Below are 22,520 nucleotides of genomic sequence, written 5' to 3'. Positions count from 1 at the left end.
ATTAAAAAGTTTAGATTGAAGTTAAATTATGTGAAAGTTAAAGTGTTCAAGTTAAAAATTCATGCCTTCTCTATAAAGTAGTGGAAAATATTTATAGCTTACTGACCTTCAAAAGGACTCAGTCTCTGCTATTTCTTCACAGGCCTCCATAATATTTTCCTTCTTCAGCCTTCACCAGAGGGTGAACAAGACCAGATTTTTTTCATAGCAAATACTAAAAGTAAGATATGATGATATGCTATGCAAATGAAGGATTAGCAGAAGTCAATTTTTTATCGAATGAGGAAGGGCAAAAGTTCGGGATTTAATTGGCAAATATGGATGCCAATGAAAGGTGTGAAAAATCTCTTGTTCCTGATTTGCTGTGACTGACTATAACTGCTAAGCTGTTTCTCTGTAACCTCAGAACTGCTCCGGTCATCCTGTGTTGGCTGTGGAGTATTCCCCTTGTGCACAAGTAATTAAAGACCTTGCATTGGATGCAATGGTGTCCAGCGCTGTTTGTGTAAGGAGTCGACTAAGTGCCTGTAGATGGCTGTTATGCAAGAGAACTCAAACAGTTTTTGGATGTTCCACCAAAATTGCAAACCCCTGGAATGTCTGCCCAGGAAGGAAACTTGGTGCCTCGCTGGTGAAGGGCTCAGAGACCGTGGCTGCCTGACCAAGAGAATGTATACACTGTCCTATGTGGACATTACCGGGATAAGTAGATAACGGCAAGGGTTCAAGTCCCTTGAGGGCACAGCTAAGGGTTGGGGGTTGGACCTCCTGTACAGGCATTTTTTCCAGAGTTTGAGTCCCTGGAAAACTACGGTCCTGATTTGATTGATTACCCAATTCCAAATTGATTCAGATCTTTTTGCTGTTATAACCTTTTCTACCACATGATGGCACTGAGAAAGATGATTCTCGCTGCTCGAATCGTAAGTGTTTTAACCCTTGGTTAGCCTTTTTCATTAGTCTTGAATGTTTTGTCTGTGTGTCAGTTTTTTTCTGTCTGTATGTAACCGTGTCTCACGCTGGCCGACAGGATGAAGCAGACCCCCTCTTTGACTGTGAGAAATTCATTAGGGAAGGCATATGAACCACCTTCCAAGGGAACACCTAGTGCATGGATGTATGTGCACTATGGGCAAGAAAGCATGAACCACATTCTGAAATGAGTGAAGGAGAGGAAAGGTAAGAGAAACGTAGGGTGGTCTGCATATTTGCAGTGGCAAATGGAGATGCAGAAGTGGTTGGATGAGTCCAGGAAAAGGGGAGAATGTTAGAAGGTCCGAGGAACTAAGGAATTGTAAGGGAGATATTAAAACCAAGATCTTGGTTGTGCACTGTCCTCACAAACAAACAAAAAAAAATCACTTTCTGCAGAACAGGATGATGAGGAGATTGGTCGCCCCTGTATCCTCCTTCACTGGATTCACAGCTGAGTCCAGCTGAGGTCACAAAAAAGCCCCCACCACCATATGGGTCTACCTTCCTTGCCAATGTTCCTGACAGTACTATCAGCAGGGATTCCCCTCTCACAGCTGTGGGCCCCTCAGGATTCGTAGCAGCTGTAACCCCAAGAACCTCCATCTCATCCCGAACCAGATTCCAGGCACATCCCTGCACCGGTGCCTCTCCGTGCCTTTCCCAGACCCTGGGGAACGCCCTTAGTATTTTTTCTCTAGGCTGTATTTTAATAGTCTGGACTCTAAATGTACATTGGCATAGGATACATAGCATGGTACAGGAACCTGATAAGGATGTTTTATGTAGAGAAGTTTCGCTCAGTGTTCATGAATTGTTTGAGTATATCTCAAAACGCTGGAATATCAGCACTTGTAAATATTCTTGTACCGGGGATTGGGTCCTGATCTGAAGAAGATGTTTGCAATTACGTGTGTTGTGGGGAGGGAAGACAGGACCTGCCCAAGCTTGTTAGAGCCCTCCAGCACTGTGAGTGCCAGCTCCAATATCAAAAGCCAAAATCGAGAAATAAAGTTACAGATAATGTATTATACGCCTGCCAGTTGGGGTAAACGTGGAGCACATAGGCTGTAGATAAGGCAATCAGCTGGCCGAGGCAGTGACACAACTGCCTGCTTCACCTGTGGTCTCCAGGGACACCGGTCCTGGGACCGTATCCAGAGACCTTCAGCCACCTGCCCCACTGTCTGCACCCCCAGTAACTCACTAACCATGCACCGGCATTTAATTCAGTCATAAATGTCAATATGTGACTGCTGCTTAAAATATTGTAGAATTTACTTGTATAATTTACTGTGTAGTGTTATTCCTGTGATAACATTTTTTGCTTTTGCTTGTTTTGATTTTCTTGACCTTGTGAAGCTTCAGTTTTGCTGTGTCGTTATCAGTACCCAGCATTGGTTTGGAATGTGATTTCCATTCACTAGCTGCCAGCGAAGTCTGTCTTTATTTTAATAACTCCGTAGGGTTTATGAAATCATAATTTTATACAACTGGTAATTTACTTTGCTGATTACTTTAATTCTTGCATTTGGTGTATGTAATTTTATCTTTTCCATGTGTGAACATTTCATGTGCGAACAAATGTTTGTAACTGATTTTACAGAAAAGACCATGCTTTAATGATTACAGTAAGGAATCTGCAGTCATTTGGGGGATAGGGTTGCTCAGTGAATTGGCTATTCAGATCCCCATGGGAATCATAACTGTATCCTAATTTTAAACTTCAAACATAAATATAAAGATCAATAATTAGAGTAATAAATTAGTTTTGAAAGTATAAAATCAATTAAATGGAAGACACTAAAATTAAGAGAAAAAGCTTTGCATGAAATAAATATCTGGTGTAAATAAATAATAAAAATGGTGAAATAACACGAGGAACTCCATACAAATGTGATAATATGATAATTACAAATATTTCAGACAGTCTTTTTTTTTCATTTGATGCTCAATATTGAAAGATTGGGAGCAATTTGACTTTTACCATATCCCTATTGTTAGTACGAGTGGGCGAAATGACCACTATGGACTCAGGGTGAAGTTCAATAACGGCACAGCTTTATTTTCTTTTACGTTGACGGAGAAGCACAGTCAGGACATACAATCGGACTGTCCCGAAAGCGCTCTGCCTGTCCCTCACAGCAGGCTATAGTTATACCTGAACTTCGGTGCAGTATGCGATTCAAATGCTAATACTTTATTTACAGTATTCGACCTTAGCCATCCTGTCTCGATGTTTCCAAGTGTTGAGGAAATTGTTTTAGGTGTGTGTTAATTGTTTTGTCTGATTGGTTATTTAATAGCCTAGAATCTCCGGGGTTTGAACCATAGGTGTGTCATTGATCTCAAAAGAGGCTTTGAGAGGCCAGGAATGTTTCCTTAACTATGCTAATTTTAGGTGTCTCCATTGGTTGTTTGACTGTTTTAAAGGTGCTGATTTTGATGGGGTGGAGATTTAGTTCCTGTAGGTGCCATCCTGTCCAGCTTCCCTTACGTGCTAGCCCTCATTTGCATTCTAAAAGCATGCTCTTGCCTACTGATCGATGTCTGTTACTTTGTGATTCTTAGTGGAGAGGCTCTGAGGGTAGCTTTAGTTTGCTTCCATTTTGTGTGCCCAATTTCATAAAATTTGTTGTCCGATAACACCTGTAATGAGCAATTTTGGATTTACTGCTCATTTTACATCCCTCTCAGAAAGTCAGGAGAGAGTTGTAACTGGTGGTGAACTGTGATCACCCTTTTCTACACAATCGCCAGAAATTAATTTAATTGAATCTTGGGATTTATTCAGGTACTTGCCACAGTCTTGTTGCTGTTGAAATTATAGATAGTGTCAAATTGTGTCACATAGCAAGTAGATTGAGTTGTGTTAAAATAAGCTACTGCCATTTGCACACTAAGATTGACCCTAAAAGACAACCTTCTTGAGATCATCCAGGATCCACAACAAGAGCTGTATGGGGTTAATTGGAACTAACTTCAGTTGCCATAATGCTTAATAGTTTGTGTCAAAAGTTCAGAGTGCAACAGCTACAAAGATTCTATTAAATACAGATATAGGTTTATGCATGGATTCCCACCTGTGCTGAAATCAGCTGTCCCCTCCAGGACCTCACCCTTCCCTCGGCCCCTCACAATGTCTTCTGGGACATTTTTTTCCCCAGTGAAATGAGGATTACTTGAGAGGAGTGAGGGAGAAAGCGCAGCCAAAGCCTGGCACGAGATTGAACAACTCAAAAGTTAATCTGGATCCAACTAACTAAACAATCAATCTGTGTCTACAATAACTGAATACTCATCTTATATTGTTGAAAGTTGCGTGCGGGCACAACTTGCTTCAGTGGCCATGAGCAAGCTTGTTTATCTTACATTGTACTTCCAAAGAATGCAGCTAAATTCCTAGGCTGGACCCAGAATTCCAGGCTGATGTGGCCAAATCAGCTTAAGTTAGCTTAAAACACTATATTCTGCACTCTCTTGTTGCCTTCTCTATGAACGATGTGCTTTGTCTGAGTAGCATGCAAGAAACAACACTTTTCACTGTATGTTAATACATGTGACAACAGTAAATCGAATCAGATCAAATCAAATCAAATCAGTGAGATAGGAGACCACATTTGTCCCCTTATTATAGCTGTCTGGCATTCGTACATGTTCATGACTTGTCTTGCTGTGTATTTTATGAATGCATTCTGGGAAGTGAGAGCTATGACTATTTGAAACAAGCCTCGCTGTGAGTAAGTGAGTCACAGACATCAAGGGGAAAATCTCAGTGGAAGAGCAGGGGATGGAGATCAAAGAGGAAATTATATTACTAATCAAGGCAGCGATGAAGTGGAATGATCACAGGCAGCAGGGCAATGTTCATATAAGAAAGGAAATAAAAATAATATAGCAAACAGAGAGAAAGGAATGAAATGTGTACTGAGGCATTTCTTGTGAGGTTAGAATTAATATTAATAAAAAAGAAATTGTTTTATTCCAATAAATAATTTGTGAGAGATATCTCTGACTGTGTTTCTCATTATTTTCAGTTAAAAGCTCTTACAGAGGATAAAATATCTTTGCTTTTCAATGTGAGTCATTTCCATCATTAATTGACTATGTGGGGTTGTGGAGGTTGTCAATAGATGGATCACATTCACAAGCAAGTTTGATAAAAGCTATCTAGATCCTTTCAACTGTGTCTCTACATATGCATTCAGATATTGTAGTTTTTATTGCAGCTGCACAATTAAATGAACGGTTTAATATTTGTGTATTGGATTTTTATTTGCCTGGTAGAACATTTGGGAAAATTTTGATTATTATCCTTTATCGTATGTTTATCGAAGGTCCCCATGGCTTTAAATCCACCTTCAAAGTCTCATCTGCAAATTCTTATTTTTTAATTCATTCGTGGGATTGGGTGTCGCTGGCTAGGCTAGCATTTATTGCTGTTCCCTGAGGACATTTAAAAGTCAATCACATTACTATAGGTTTGCAGTCACATGTAGGACAGACCAGGTAAGGGCAACATATTAGTGAACCAGATGGATTTTTGTGACAATTGTTTCATGGACTTTTAATTCCAGATTTTTATTGAATTCTAATTTCATCATCTGATGTGTTGGAATTCAAACGCGGATCCCCAAAGCATTACCCTGGGTCTCTACTAATCCGGCAACAATGTCAGAATGCTACCACCTCCCCTTAAGGGAGGGAATTATCAGTTTAAATCCTGACTGTTGGCTCCATTTGAGTGCACTTGAAAGTCTGAGGCCATGTTAGAAGAAGAATATAGTTGACTCTGAACTGCCCTCCAAGGGCACCTAGGGATGGGTAATAAATCCTGACCTACTTATGGCGCCCATGCCCCATGAATAAAAGAAGTAAAGTTGTCTAATGTGAGAGTTAGAATTCTCCCATCTTGGTGATGGGAGTGGAAAATTTACCTGGAACCAAAAAAGTCAGAAACCTGGCAGCATAAAATCATGCTGCAACTCTTCCAGTGTGCGGTCAATGGTGGGTCAGTTTTCCTGTTGGATAGTGACATGAATAACATTTGCATTGATATGCATCTCATAATGTTCACTAAAATAGCTGGCCGCTGATGTCCCATCATGCCTTCCAATCTTGTGTCCCGCCAGTGTGGAATCGTCAGTCTAAGACCCAATTGATGAACAGTGGCGTGAACAAGGCGGTCCTCTGCTCAAGATGAGTGAAACAAAGCCTTTCTATCATTGTACTGCTCCTGATGCTCTGTACACCATTCTGCCAGGGCAGACCAGTTCCTGCCTTCCATCTCCATGTTGAGTATTATGGACATGCCATGCTGTTGGACTCATGGACCCTCCTGTGTCACCAAGACAGACCAGTGCAGTGCCTAGAGCTGGAGAATACAGACATCTCCATCCCTCTCTTGCTACACACCACCAATCTGGACAACACACACACAGGTCAGAAGCTAAACTGAGAACTGAGTGCAAAGTGAGGGGCTGAGAGTGAGGGGGGCCGAGGAGGGCTGTTCAAGGTGCAGGGGAAAGGAAAAGGCTCACAACAGCAGGCTGAGGGACAGGGAGGTGGAGGAAAAAGACAAACAATGGGAAGCAGAGGGAAGACTGAGGGGAAGGAATCTGGATCCTGACAAGGTTGCAGGAAAAGCTCATAACCAAGCGGGGGGGGGGGGCGGGGGGGGGGCGTCAATGAATACCACATTGTTTACTGGAAGGGGATGGGTGAAGACTTCAGGTGCAGGGGATAGAGGCCCAAGTGGAGCAAACACACCTCGCAGGCAATGGGGCCGGGAGGGTGGGAGAAACAGGAAGCAGACTCCTTCTTGAAGCTGCTAGCCTTTTCCCTCTGGGTTGCTGACATCCCGCATAGCTTGATGAAGATAGGTGAGCTGGAGAGAGCAATATATGACTATGCTGGACTGGTATTTAAGTACGCGCCGAGACATTCAAACCCTGAAGCTGACGGCAGATGGACGAATCAGCTGCCAGCCAGCCTGGTGGTTCGGAGGGGAATTTGCCTGTGCATAATTCGTCAGATTCCAAGCTCAGAAACTGGTGCAGAATCCTGCCTTTCTGGCCAGCTGGAAAGGCACCGCCAGAACCACTCATCACCACAATGTGAATTCTGCCCAGTGTATCTGCAGTTAGAAATTGACTGCATTTCTGTTTGGCTGGATGTAGGTCTTACCTGAAGATTGGACTGGTCATCGATGCAGTGGTATGTTGGTGCAACTAAGTATTGCACAATCTTAGTTTGGCTACTGCACCAATTTTGTTTTATATTCAAAGCAGCACCCTCACTGTGCCCAAAGTGGATATGTTCTTTTTCCACGCTAGGCGACCTTATACCTTTTGGGTTGATCAAGTAAGCCTCCTAATGTTTAAAACATATTGAGTTTTTTGTGTACCTTCTGTATATAAATTACATTATGCTAAACATTACATGATACAAGTCACATTAAATGGTCAAAATGTATTGAATGCTTTGTATATCTTCTGTATATAAATTGCATTATTCTAAACATTACATGATGCAAATCACATTGCATCTGATGTTATTTTCCATTGCAAAGCTTTCCATGATTTCATATTATTTCAGTCCATTGTGTGGAATATCATCATTTTACCAAACTGTCCAAAAATAATTGTTCAATAAGTATTTATAATGAAGGAATAGTAAGTTGGAATTTTGGAAAATGTTTGATTTTCTTCTAATCCATTGTGGATTGGTTTCATGTCTGTACCAATGGAACATGCTCTACCACAAATAATACGTCATTTATTGGTGATATAACCTTGAAACTTCTTCAGACCAGAGTTTATAATATTTATAATAGCAATAAGAATAATTTTTTTTAATTGCATATATTTAAAACAAGATGATTTTGTCACTGGAAATGAATGAGAAATTTAACAACTTGCTAGTCGCCTTGCCCATGGGTTTATAGATCTCTATGGCTCCACGCCAGCTCAAATCATTTCTATTTTCCTGCCACACAGCTGACTGAAAAGCTTAGTGTTAAACTAGTAATTAACTTAAGAGATGTCAAATCATCCATAGGTTCAATGTAGCAGCTAATGATTGTTGACACACGGGCACAAAAAGAAGAAATTTCCAAAACACGGCTCAATTATTCATCTCTACTCTACTGACCTTTCAGTTTTTCTTTCCCTGAATGCTGACCATCTTTATTCATGCCTACACGTGATATTTTGGAATTAATGACTATTTGATTGAAGAGGGATTCCAGATTAATTTATGTTTGTTAGGCAAGCTCAGCTGACAAATCAATAGGATGTCAACATTCTGGAAATGTAACTTAAATCCAGTCAAAACATTTGGCCTCAGCAGTATCTCTTATGAATCATACCAACCTGATTTGATGGAAGTTTTCTGAGATATTGCAGTAAATATTTATACATGCAGGGCCAGGTTTTGTGGTCCAGATTCAGGACGGCATTGAGGCAGGCAGGAGAAATAAAAAATGGCGGCCAGGAGACAGATCCAGCTGTCCTACCCCATTCCCTTCACAGATAGTGTGGGAAGGATATGGGTCAGGAACCCCACACACTGATGCTTAAGAGTTACCGGCACCATTCACGAAGTGGGCATTTCAGGATTTCTGGGATTTTCATGGAAGAAGCCGTATTGTGAAAAGATTTTGAAGTAGGTTGAATGAGATGTGGACCATGGAGTGGAAACAGGAAGAAGCTCAAAGCTGTGTCATAATAATGTTGTTCCTCTACAGTTCATCATGAAATGACACAGCTTCAGTTATATCAATGTTTACTAAAGTGAGTGATTATAATGTTCTGATAGGAAAAGACATTAAATAACATGTTTGCCAGGTGGTAACTGCTGGCAAAAGGCAGATGTCAAGTGAATAGGATTCTAAAAGTGGGTCTTCAATAGATCACCCACTGATTAAATGGAAATCTGTGTTGTATAATATTGAAAGCATTACCAAGTATGAAATCAAAGCTAATTGGCTTGCATGCAATATTTTCAGAACAATCAAACCACTGTTTGGCTGCTTGTAAACTTTGACAGGTGTACGAGTTTTTGGTTTCCTTCAAAGGCACTAATGGATTCTGTACTGTAGAATTTATTTATACAACTGTCCCGAGGAATATAAGCTTGTACACTTTGACAGGGTTATGAGCTTCCATGAAGATAATGATTTTTTAAAGGTCCTATTGAAATGGTTTGTTTACTTTGACAGATTTATGATTGTTTTGAAGAATTCCAATATAGGACTCCTGAGTTTTCTTTATAAATTGGATACTGGCTGAGTGGTTTGAGGGATAAGAATGGTGAGAGGAGTGAAGAGGATGAGGACTGTAAGAGGAATGAAAGGGATCAGGGGTGAAAGGTCGTAGAGGCTGAGAGGTTGAAGGGATAGGGGTGTTTAAGGGAAGGGGGGATAAAAGGGCAAAGGGGAGGGTGAGGGCACTTTACACTGATCTGCAGAATTGGGCTGATTTCTCAGCAAATGATGGCATGTCTTTTAACCTTTGACATCGGCCCAGCATCGCCTCCACCTTCCCCTGGATGAAAGTCTCACCAGCCTGCAATTCCAGGGTGGAGGCAGGATTGCAATGTTAGGAAAATTCCCAACTCCCAATTCCAGCCTCCATGAGGTGTTACTTTAGCGGTATCTTGAATCTCCCACTAAAATTACAGTGGAAGAATAGAACGATCACTGCAGAATTTCAGGGCCAAGGTCTCCAGCCACCCAGTCCCCTGTACGGAAGGCTGAGATGCAAGGTTCTGCCAATCTCATCATCTGGGCTTGCCAAGTCTACCCTTTGTACTGACGCTACAGTACAAAGGGAAGAAAGCGCCAGTTTGTCCTGGAAACTGATGAGTGTGGGTTAAGAAACAGTTACAGATTGGAGGAAGCTGCCACACTTTGTCTGCAATGAATAAAAAAGGTATTCACATTTATGCAGACAAATTTCAGAAGTGGAACAGCAAGATCACATGCTATCCAAGGTATTATAAATAGTTTTATAGAGGCAATGATGAACTTTCACAAAACACTGGTTATGCGAATTGTAGTCAGTTGGGTAACCTTAAGTGGAGTATGGAACAGGCTGCCAATTCACTAATGTACAGTCTCCATTACCCCATGAGATCAAAACTGGGAAATGAACATAACACAAGCGAATTGTTTGCTTGACTGCTTCACCCACAAGCAAAACATCTTCCCCATCCATCATTTTCAGTTGCCAAGCCATGCATGGGGTGTTGAAGGGGTAGGTCAACTGCGATTGCGAGAAGAACATTGGTTGTTGGTCTGATTATATAAGTGTCCTTAAGCTATTTGTCGCCAAATAACTGGAAATACAGAGCATCAGTTAGTGCTGCCACAGTACTAATCGTGCACACACAGTTCAGAAAAAGCAAGAGGATGAACAGAGAAATCACTGTGACAATAATTCTCCTGCTTCTTTGTGCAGCTGCTCAAGGTATGTGGAAATCTTTATATTCTTTATCAGAGTCAAGAAGGAATATTTTTCTATGGATGCACCATAATAGAGGTCAACTGGGAACCTAAACACATTTTGTCAGTATTCATCTTATTATAGGAGGTTATGAATGCTAAAGGTCTTGAAATCAATCTACCATTGTCCCAATCTTGACAGAGAAGGGTTCCATAGGTAGGAAATGGTTGGGCTGGTCCTTTACAGAGGTACTCACACACATTTTGACATCACTGTGTGTGCGTGTGTGTGTGTGTGTGTGTTTAAAGCCTTTTTTCCTGGATCTCGACTCCAAAAGTACCGTTTGAAAGGCTTGGCTTCCAGCTGAGAGCACACTCACAGCAGGCTATAGTCCTGGGTAGGGGGCCTCAAATGCTGCTGGAAGTATGAAGCAGTGACTATGCTGACCCCTGACCTGGATCTCAGCTTTCTGGCTAAGATCAAGTGTAGTTTTTGATCCTGCACTTGATAGACATCCACAAGATTACACTAAGGCTTCAGTTGAAATATTTTTTCAAAAATGCCATCTAGGCCTTTTGGATAAAATGAAGCTCAGATCAAGCACTGGAGAGGGTGTAATGTTTGCTCCTGTCAGCTTGAATCCTGTTAATCGAGTCCGAGACAGGAAAAAGGGAGCATGTCTCGTCAGCTTGGAACTGTAATGTCTCTCTTGTAGGGACTTTGATTGCAACAATTTGGTTTCTGAATGGATATAACTAAAATATAAGGGATCTTTGATGGTGAGCGAGGCATTCAGATGGCAGGCGAGTGAACGGATCAGGAGCAAGTGAGTAAGTTTGGGGTTCTGGGTGTGGAGGAAGCATCTCTCCCTCCTGGTCAGGGATGTGAGCCCTTCTTTCCTGTGGCACAGGAAACAGTCATGATGTGGAGATGCCGGCACTGAACTGGGATAGACACAGTAAGAAGTCTCACAACACCAGGTTAAGTTAGCCAAGTTCCACACACGTAAGGACGACCTCAACCAGGATCTTGGGTTCATGTCACGCTATCTGTAACCTCCATGACTTGCCTGGGCTTGCAACATCTTACTTAATGTGCTGTCTGGAGACAATACACATCTCTTTAACCTATGCTCAATGCTATCTCCACTCACATTGTCTGCACCTTTAAGACTTGATTAGGTGTAAAGAATCGCATTCTGATCAGTGTTCTATAAATTGTGTGTGCCTTTATATGCCCTGTTTGTGATCAGAACTCTCCTCTCGCCTGATGAAGGAGCAGCACTCTGAAAGCTAGTGGCGTTTACCACCAAATAAATCTGTTGGACTTTAACCTGGTGTTGTGAGACTTCTAACTGCAAAGGAAACAGTTCAGATATTACTCTGCTAGGGAGCTTGTATTTCAATTCAACATTTATGGATATCAACTCAGTGGTGGTCACAGTTTCACATCTGAGTCATGGATTCAAGGACCACTTTGAGACTCAAACCCATAATCTGAATTGATAGTCTGGAGCCATACTGACAGAATCTTGCAATGTCCAATGGGATCTTCCAGTCCCATTCTTCGGTGAAATTTAAAAGTGTTGCCAAAGCCAATGGACTTTTGGATGGCTTGACACATCCACCCTGACTTCTCATTGAGACCTTTCCTATAGACAAATGTTAGCCCATATCCAAATAATTGAAACATCTGGTCCACATTACTTCTTGCAGACCTTTGAGCTTAAGAACATAAGAACATAAGAAATAGGAGCAGGAGTAGGCCATCTAGCCCTTCGAGCCTGCCCCGCCATTCAATAAGATCATGGCTGATCTGTCGTGGCTCAGTTCCACTTTCCCGCCCTCTCCCCATAACCCTTAATCCCCTCTCTTATCAAGAACCCATCAACCTGCTTCTTAAAAATATTTAGCGAGGCAGCCTCCACCACTTCAACGGGCAGAGAATTCCAGAGATTCACCACCCTTTGAGTGAAGAAGTTCCTCCTCAACTCCGTTCTAAACTGCCTCCCCTTTATCTTGAGGCTGTGCCCCCTAGTCCTACTGTCTTTTTTGAGCGGGAAGAGTCTCTCCACCTCTATCCTATCCATCCCATTCATCATCTTATACGTCTCAATGAGATCTCCCCTCATTCTTCTAAACTCTAACGAGTACAAGCCTAGTTTATTCAGCCTCTCCTCATAGCTCAATCCCCTCAACTCCGGTATCAGCCTAGTAAACCTCCTCTGCACTCCCTCCAGGGCCAAAATATCCTTGCGCAGGTGCGGCGCCCAAAACTGCACACAGTACTCCAGCTGCGGCCTCACCAATGCCCTATACAGCTGCAGCAAGACCTCCCTACTTTTATATTCAATCCCCCTCGCTATGAAGGCCAGCATCCCATTCGCCTTCCTGACCACCTGCTGCACCTGCAAGCTGGGTTTTTGCGACTCATGCACAAGGACCCCGAGGTCCCTCTGCACCGTCGCCTGCTGCAGTTTTTCGCCACGTAAGTAATAGTCCTTCCTACCATTCTTCCTACCAAAGTGGACCACCTCACACTTGCCAACATTAAATTCCATTTGCCATTTCCTGGCCCATTCGCCCAGCCTATCTAGATCCTTCTGCAGACTCTCCACACCCTCCGCACAATTTGCCTTTCCCCCAGTCTTGGTGTCATCAGCAAATTTCGACACCCTGCACTCGGTTCCCTCCTCCAGATCATCTATATAAATGGTAAATAGCTGAGGCCCCAGCACCGACCCCTGGGGCACCCCACTAGTCACCAACCGCCAATCCGAATAGCACCCATTGACCACCACTCTCTGCCTCCTATTTGACAACCAATCCTCTATCCACGCTAACACCCTACCCCCAACTCCATGTCCCCTGACCTTCTGCAATAACCTCTTGTGAGGTACCTTGTCAAACGCCTTCTGAAAATCCAGAAAGACCACATCCACCGGCTCTCCTCTATCCACTGCCCTAGACCCATCCTCATAGAACTTCAAGGTGGAAGTCTAAAGAATGGGTGTGAAAAAGATCCTAGACTATCACAATGATATGTCTTCTTTTTGGCCTTTTCACTACTTGACTGAGCATAGGACAAATTCTTTCCATCCAATCCTGTTTTGAGCCAAACTCTCTAGTTGTTGCCATGTATAGCCCTCGGCTTTCACCTCCTTTTCTATATCCTAGCTCCATGTGTTTCTTGGCCTATCTTCTTTTCTCTTTCCTTGCAGGTTCCATGTGACATCTTGCTGTATAATGTTGTTTCATGGCTTCCTCAAAGTATGGCGTATTAAATTACACTTTCATCTTTTGATTTGGAGGAGTACTGGATCGTTGATGTGTGAATGTGTGAAATTCAGACCGCATTGTTTTACAATTATGATCATGATGTCAGAGACCATGTTAGGAGGACAATGAGAGGGAATGCTATGGCCACTTGACATAACCATTCTGATAAGAGACATTTAATAAGGTATGATTTGTTTTGGAGTGACAAGGGGAAGAACGACTAAGACCAGCAAAGGAACTTAAGATCCACCAGCAGACTAACAATTCAGGCTAGCTTTTACGCAACTATCTGAAGAACCTAATCAAGTTTTTGCCACAGGGATTCGACTGTCCCTCAACTGCAGTGATGCAAGAGAAACTTGCTACTGCACCTAGTAAACCATTATGAATCCATCTTCATCAAGCTCCAGGCTCTATTTTTTCAGTGGACTAAAACAAAATAATAGGTCTGCAACATTTCAAGACCTTGTCTTAGGAATACAATGATAGTGTATTAAATCTATTGTTTGTCTGTTCTTGAGAGCTGCAGCACTCAGAGGGTTAAAACATCTTTTCTTTTAAAACACATCTGTCTTTGATCTGTTGAGAAATGGAAAAAGAAGGAGGGGGGTGTAAATTCTACGATCTTTCCCTCCTTCTGTAACAATTGTCATGGAGTTGCTTTTCCTCTTCTGAATGATCTTTGGAGGCAATGCAGGTATCAGTTCTTGACAATCTGAAATGTTAAAAATTGCAAGGAAAATTAAACAACACATCGGCTTCAGGGGGTAATGTTGGATTGCCTCAACTAAGCATGAGTTAGCATTTTCTTTGAATACCTCCTCATACTATTTTTCTTCCAAGTCAAACAAGGGTGCACCTCTAATGTATTCCTAAGGCGGGAATTGTAGATGGGGTATGGTTTAAAAGATGGAAAAATAACTTACTCCCCAGGCCTGACATTCCTCACTTTAAATTCAAGAGCTGTCATCCGACTTATCTATTGGTTCTGTTTAATGTACAGGATTCATTTTGAGACGATCAGGCCGTTGTCTTTGTCCAAGAGCTACTGTGGCCTCCATTCCCAGGCAGTACATCAAGGACATCAAATTTATTTCCAGAAGTCCCCGTTGCTTCAAAGAACAAGTGATGTAAGTAATTACTCTAATCAATACTTTTGGAGAAATTTTAACCTTATCCTCACCCTGCAAAGCCTGTTGTTTTAACCTTCTCTGCTAACACGGGATAAGGACAGCGCCCCCACTTCCCGAGAGCTGATAGGACTTTCTTTACATATATGCGTCATAGAGACCCAATTGCAATTTTAACTAAGGTCTGACAGTGATGTTACTGTTAATTTTCCACTTGACCAGTCTGGGGTGGAAGATGGCCAGTTCCAGAAGAGATTGAAAAGATCTTTTTCTTTTCTTTGTGAGGCTGGAAGGAAGATGAACACTCTGCCAAGGCTTAACCCCTTTGACCCTCTCCCCTCTGAAACCAGATGCTTTCAGCCATCTCCAATATATTATCCCTTGAGTTAGCTGCTTGTCATCCGGCCACATGGTATTGAATGACTTCCTCAAACTTGCCACCCATTTTGGCCATAAAATGGAAAGGCAGGAGTTTGATCAGGTCCCAATGTTAAAACAGATCAAGACCTGATCTGGATTGCTTGAGCAAAGTACTATTCCAAACTGCCACCCATTCACAATCTTATCGACCAAACTCACTAATCTTCATGAAGAGAGACAAAAGATGCACTAAGACACTGATTCCATTGATTTTTGTTAGAAAGCAGGAAGCAATGGCCTGGCTATATCTGCTTAGTTCAGGTCTTCGCTCATTAGAAAAATGAGAAATTTGCAATCTTCAAGGAAAAGGAAATCCAAGATTCATAATTTGATGCAATGGTCCAATCAAATTGGCTGTGACTGACTGCCTGAAATCTTCCTCTCATGTCTCAACATCAATGATGCTGAAACTCCTTTCGCTCTCTGTCTATCTATGCACATTCATTGCCGTGAGCTAATCTGCAGTTAGCTGATAACATTTTACATTGAGTTGGAAGCAGTCTACATTATTATTTTAACTTTTTTTGCTTTTTAACAGAGCCATATGAATTGATTCTAATTGTTACTGTTCATTTCTGCTCCTTCCAGTGCTGTTTTAACAACTGGGCATGAAATCTGCGTAAAGCCTCATTCAAAATGGTTGAAAAATATCAAAAGGGAAGGTAGGTGTCATGTTGTTTCCTAATGAAATAGAAATAGGACTATCAAAATACAAAAATGCTTGAACAATCTCCTGTTAAAATTACTGGGTGGCTAATAGAAATCGAAGTAGTACCTGTTATATCTATAGGTGGCACTGTGATCTGTATTTTCAATGTAAAGTGAAAGTGAATATGGAATCATAGGCTAGAGAGATTACATAGACAAACGAGGGGTAGGGTTTCAGATGGAAAACCTGGAAATCCATGTTTCCCTGGATGCTGTGAGGTTTTAACTGTGCAGAGTGTGTCCTTTTGTCAGGTCTTACCCAGAGGTCCATCTGATTGACAGACTTGGTTTCCGTCTGGATGGGGAACACTAAGGAGAACGTTGCAGGAGCAGGTATGTCCAATTCTTGGCCCAGTGAAGACAAAAGGAGAGGCAGCTGCCTGATTTCCAAAGAGCCCCAGGAGGTCTGAACCTTGACCTCGGGGGTTTTTGTATGGAGTAAGTGGGGTTTCTGGGTACAGGTGAAGATTTTTTTGTTTCTCCTGGCGCACAAGCAGTGCTTTAAAGAAGCACTTCTCCCCATAGCTGCACTTGCTTCTGTTCAGCTGCTGGATTTCCCCAAGCTGGAAAAACCTAGCCTCATTAAACTGTTGTAGTTTCTTGCCTACCCTTCTGGGGTTGGGTTGACTGTCTGCTTCATTTCTGGCCTCCTTTAAGCCTGGAAGTAGGTGCATTGAACTCAGCATTCAGGTTTTTTAAAATGCAATATTTTTAGAACCTTCCCCACACTACCACCACTGCCCACCACAGCTTTTGAGCATTAAAATTCACCGCAAGGAAACTCACAGCACCTAAGGAGTTGGCAAATGGAGTGTAATGTGGAAAAGTGCGGCTTTGTTCATTTTGGAAGGGAGAACAAGAGAACAATTATTTAAATGCAAAAAAACTGCATAAAGCTGCAACACAAAGGGACTTGGGGGTACTTGTGCATGAAACACAGGAAGTAGCAAATAGGTCCAAAAAGTAATCAGGATGGTTAATGGAATGTTGGCCTTTATTTTACTGTGATTGGAGTATAAGAGTAGGGAAGTCTTGTTGGAACTGTACAAGATATTGGTGAGACTATATCTGGAGTACAGTGGGCAGTTTTGCTCCCCTTATTTAAGGAAAAATATTTCATTAGTGGGAGTTCAGAACAGGTTCACTAAAATGATCCTGGATCTGGAGAGATTGTCTAATGAGGAAAGGTAAACAGATGGGACTTGACAAATTGGAGTTTAGAAAAATGAGAAATGATCTCATTGAAACATATGCGCCGGAATTCTACCACCTTTACCACTCGCTCGAACGAGGTCATAATATCCCATCCATAGAATTCTTAAGGGCTTGACAGGGTAAATGCTGAGATAAATGTTTCCCCTCATGGGAGAGACTAGGACCAGAGGCCATGGACTCAGAATAAAAGAGCACCAATTTAAGACTGAGATGAGTAGCAATTTCTTCTCTCAGAAGGCTGTGAGTCTTTCAAACTCCTTACCACAGAGAGCTGTGGGGCAGAGTTCTTGTGTATAGTTAAGGCCAAGATAGATTTTTGATCAGGAAGGGAATCAAGGCTTATTGAAAAAAGGCAGGAAAGTGGACATGAGGAACATTGGATCAACCATGGTCCTATTGAATGGTGGAGCAGATTCAAGGGGCCAAATGGCCTACTCCTATTTCTATTTCTTATGGTCTCATGGTCTAAGATCATGCCTGCGCCTTTACATAAAAAGTTATCCAAATAATCCCACGCCCCTGCTGTTTCCTCATAGTCCTGCAATTTTCTATCTTATACCTTCTGCTGCCTTAAAACAGCAAAACAACAGCTGCCCTACATGAATAATTCAAGCATACATGTACATCCACGTTCTGTTCACCGGGTGTCTAGCAGCAATAAGTCACTCGTAACTGTGTTCATATGACAGGGATTTTACAGCCTCGCTCATCCCGAAACCATAAAATCTTGCGCAAGGTCAACGGACATTTTCATTGTTCGTCCCTCACCCGCTCCAATTCCTGTGGCTGGTCAGACGGTAAAATTCCAGCTTATGTGCCTGTGTTCATTACAATGTAAGGTGCTCAGCAGAGCAAGGGTTCGCCTAGGACTTGAGAATGGCACAGCCCTCGGTGTAATGTATGTAGTCACATGGCCAGAAAACAATCTTGAATTGGTTTCTGTAAGCAGCTAGCTGGCATGGAATATGTCCATGAAAAACCATTCATAACTATACATAGTTAAAGCCTACCAATAAAAGTGATTAAGTTTAAATACACTACTCTCAAGATCTCATCAATGAGTTAGTAACCAGACAGTAACCATAAGTAGATGACAGATTTCGAAGATACTTTTTGTGACCCGCAATGTAGGTTTGTAATAAAAATAATCATAGTATTGCAGGATATACTTACTCCAGAACTAATCCCACTTCTGCTTTTGTGGTTGAATCTTAATCTATTATATTATTTTTGCAAGTAAGAATTTAAATTCCTACTATTTGGGCCAATGCTATTTTGTATTTCCAGGCCGTATAATGCTGTAACCATTGAGAGAATCCGGATCTCACCTCAGATCCAAGAAGTTATATGAGCAGCAGCACTGGTTGTCCTGAGTTGTTGCAGACTGACCTCATACCCTGAAACAAGGAATGTGTTTCTGATTTGATTTGATTTATTATTGTCACATGTATTAACATACAGTGAAAAGTATTGTTTATTGTGCACTATACGGACAAAGCATACCATTCATAGAGAAGGAAACGAGACAGTGCAGAATGTAGTGTTACAGTCATATCTAGGGTGTAGAGAAAGATCAACTTAATGCAAGGTAGGTCCATTCAAAAGACTGATGGCAGCAGGGAAGAAGCTGATCTTGAGTCGGTATGTGACCTCAGACTCCCTCCCACTGGTAACATTTCCACCATCACCACATAGAGTGTGTTTTACTAACATAACCCCTCTCCACTGATAGATTTCCACACCCCCCGTTTCTGCCAGCCCCACTATTAATTCTTTTAAAAATAACCATCCCTCCATCTCTCCTCCAAAGCTGTTTTTAGCAGCCCCTCCTCCTTTCCCCTATCAATTCTCCAAACCTCTTCCCTACCTGTATATTGCATTTGGGCTTGGATTGGATTTCACCTTCTTTCCAGCAGAATATGATTGTTACTGTTAACAATGTAAGTCACTACTTTATATTAAAATATTGTACAGCTATGTATAAGAAGTATACATGTAGAATACACACTATGGAAACAGACCATTCAGCCCAATTGTCCATGATCTATACAGACTCCTCCCATCACTTTCCATCTAACCCTGTCAGTATATCCTTCTATTCCATTATCCCTCTTCCAGCTTCTTTTTAAATACATCTATCTATGAAAGAAGTTTCACTTTCAGCTGTACTGTTGCCTCATGGTACCAGGGACACAGGTTCAATTCCCGGCTTGGGTCACTGGCTGTGTGGCGTCTGCACCTTCTCCCCTAGTCTGCATGGATTTCCTCCGGGTGCTCCAGTTTCCTCCCACAGTCTGAAAGATGTGCTGGTTAGGTGCAACGACCTTGCTAAATTTTCCCTCAGTGTACCCGAATAGGCACCAGTACGTGGCAACCAGAGGATTTTCACAGTAACTTTATTACAGTGTTAATGTAAGCCAACTTGTGACATAAATAAATAAATAAGTGTTCTCACCACTCTCGGAGGAAATAAGTTTCTCCTCAATTCCCTGTTGGATTTATTAATAGCCATCTCATAATTCAATACCGAGCTTGCCCCTATTATAGAATGCATCCAATGTCCAATCTGTTGAAACTGGTTAAATAAAAATCAGATGAGCGATAATGTTGGTGAGTGATATGTTCTGGCAGGTTAGCCGTTAACAGCCTTTTATCTCCCATTCTCCTACTTCAAAGAGAATATGAAATGGAAACAGAATTTAGCTGAATTGTGCCTCTTATTTTAAATGGGGAACATGCAGATTGACAAACCTTTACTTTGCATTGCAGATTGAAGTTAACTTCCTCTACCAGAAACCTAGGAAGTGGAGAAGAGCAGAAGTGAAAAACAAAAGCATCTTTTTGCCCTTTGCATTTAGGCGTCCAAAGCAAACTACAGGCCAAAGAAAGAAAAAAAATGATTCTCATGGAAGGATTCAAAAACTATTATCACACTTGTACCACAAATAAAATGGTTTAAAGAAATTGTTTCACATGGTAATATTTCTCGCAGATTGGAAACTAAGAATACTGGGGTGGGGCCAGTGTAAGGTAATAATGGGGCAGCGCGGTGGCACAGTGGTTAGCACTGCTGCCTCACAGTGCCAGTGACCTGGGTTCAATTCCAGCCTCAAGTCACTTCTGTGTGGGTTTCCTCTGGGTGCTCCAGTTTCCTCCCACAGTCCAAAGATGTGCAGATTAGGTTGATTGACCATACTAAATTGACCCTAGTGTCAGGGGGATTAGCAGGGTAAATGTGTGAGTTTCCAGGAATAGGGCCTGGGTAGGATTGTGATCGGTACAGACTCAATGGGCTGAGTGGCCTCCTTCTGCACTGTAGGGATTCTATTTTGCATGAATAGTCCTTAAATGTGAGCGCATTCATGGGATCATTGGATAGTTAATACCACCTCAACATAAACCTTTATGTGTACAATATCAAATTCTCCTTTGCCTGAGAATGACAATGACTTTGTGGGAGATAAGGTGAACTACGATCATGTGAGGAATGCCCCCGAGAGGGTCACCTCTTTAGATACATTCTGCTTTGAGCCTCCTTATCAGGTTTCCTTTGCCTAATTTTTACCAAACACTCCAAGCATTCGTAAAAGTTATATCATCAGTTTCCCAGCAGAAAACAATATTCACAGGTCCACCATATGAAGTTACTTGCCTTTACTGGGTACAACCCTTTAAATATGTAATTCTGGTCAGATCTTCCATAGCTTCCATTAGGATACTTCCCAAGTCAAGGCAAAACTGGCCTGGGTGCATGGGGAAATCATAACAGTTGCAGTTAATCCCTGAACCACCATTAAATTCTGGTGAGCTCAGGGATAATTAGTGCCAATTGGCTAAATAATGGGTGAGTGGGAGAATTTCTCCCATGGGTCCCTTCTCATCTCTGAATTAAATGTAGGGGGCTTTCTTGCCATTAGGATACTGGCCTCTTCTGTAATTAAGTGGGCCTGGTTCTCATGTTTCTGGCCCTGATAAACTGTCACAATCCAGTCCATGGAGTGGGAAACTGTCTCCGAAAACCACAATCCCTGAATCCACATTAAAAGAACTGTCTAAAATTCCATACATTACTCTGAAGAATCCCAAATGGTGACTGACAATAGCAAGCATTCTTTTGTTATTCAGAAACAGATTGTGCACAATTCCTTAAGAGGATGAAGTACAGAGGAAGGAGGCAAAATAACCCCTGAAAACTCCCTCCATTGATACTGTAGGAGATTGGGAAGTGGATTGCACTATGTACAAATGATCATCGCTTCCTTTCCTGATCTTGACATATACTGTCTACCCTTTATTGCTCTGAGTACCCTAAGAATCAAGCATGTAGTGCAGGACTAGAGTCGCTTGTCAATTAGATCAGGTAGGCTGTCAGTTTAATATCAACTGATCTCCTGGAATGAGGGAGTTTATCACCAGATGTCTGGGAGTTCCTTAAGGCTTTGAACATACTACAAGGAAAAGAACCACTGCAGCTGCATCCTCAGTACTTGGCAAAACTAGAAAGTGAAACTGATGTTTTAAAGCAGTGATAGACCCTTTAGAAAACAGAGGGAAAGACAATATACTTATAAGAATGCTGAAATCATCTAGGTTAAGATACAAAACATAGCCAAAAGATCTGAAACAATTGAGAGCAGATTTTAACTTGAGCTTCATTACAGGTGGGGGACAAGCGGTGGAGTGCAACAACATGTTCATGGTTACTGTTTTGACTGCTGAACTATTTTGAAGCTGGAATCTCATTAATTTGAAGCCACAATGCCAGAGGCTTGCTTTATTGTGGGATCTGGAAGAGCAATCATCACCCCACTGGCCTCAGCAATAAATATTTTCTGAGTAATCTCCAGCAGTCCCTTTAGGCCATTCAACCCATGGTACAAAAGAGATCCACCCACTTGTACCTCAAAATTGCAGTAAAGGTAAGAGGCTCTCAATTACCTCACATTGTAATAGGTGACCTGGCTGTCACAGGCCACCTATATTGGTTACTTTTATTTGGACCTGGCCGAGATGGCAGTGGGCTGGGCGCCTCTGTAAGTGGAACATTGCCAACATTATTCTCAGGCCACTTATATCCCCAATTATGCTGTGAGTGGGCATTTAAAATTGGCACTATTTTTAACCAATACTGGCCAAAGAAGAAAGAATTTGAATGTACACACCCTTGGGACATCCTAACATGTTTTACAGCCTGTGAGTGTTTTTTGCAATGTGCACTGGGAATTTCCCCAGCCCTCCTCTGCAGCTATAACTTCAGCCAATATTTCACAGAAATCCCATTTGTGTGATCTTTATTCAGACTTCTCCAGTGATGTTCCCCACAGGTGGAAGTCCAAACACTCCAAACTGGA

The 22,520-nt window shown here is 41.9% G+C and overlaps 1 protein-coding gene across 1 annotated transcript; it reads left to right on the top strand.

Moving 5' to 3' along the window:
• The first annotated feature begins 10,326 nt into the window (after window positions 1-10,326).
• On the top strand, window positions 10,327-20,133 carry LOC145350146 (interleukin-8-like). Its single transcript, XM_080199143.1, has 5 exons — window positions 10,327-10,442; window positions 14,700-14,826; window positions 15,835-15,908; window positions 16,207-16,287; window positions 19,939-20,133. Exons 1-4 carry the CDS (start codon window positions 10,385-10,387, stop codon window positions 16,227-16,229), a joined length of 282 nt encoding a protein of 93 aa, XP_080055269.1. The 5' UTR covers window positions 10,327-10,384; the 3' UTR covers window positions 16,230-16,287; window positions 19,939-20,133.
• The last annotated feature ends 2,387 nt before the right edge of the window (window positions 20,134-22,520 follow it).

Source organism: Carcharhinus amblyrhynchos, chromosome 1 (genome assembly GCF_965287045.1).
Source record: "Carcharhinus amblyrhynchos chromosome 1, sCarAmb.v2.hapA, whole genome shotgun sequence".
NCBI lineage: Eukaryota > Metazoa > Chordata > Chondrichthyes > Carcharhiniformes > Carcharhinidae > Carcharhinus > Carcharhinus amblyrhynchos.
Note: the sequence above shows the minus strand (reverse complement) of the source record. Positions and strands in the feature narration are given on the sequence as shown.

Excerpts from the sequence above, each read along its gene's own strand:
- LOC145350146 (XM_080199143.1), top strand. The coding sequence starts at position 10,385 with ATGAACAGAGAAATCACTGTGACAATAATTCTCCTGCTTCTTTGTGCA. Across the intron at positions 14,827-15,834 it reads TGCTTCAAAGAACAAGTGAT|TGCTGTTTTAACAACTGGGC; the intron begins GTAAGTAATTAC and ends TGCTCCTTCCAG. Across the intron at positions 15,909-16,206 it reads GAAAAATATCAAAAGGGAAG|GTCTTACCCAGAGGTCCATC; the intron begins GTAGGTGTCATG and ends TCCTTTTGTCAG.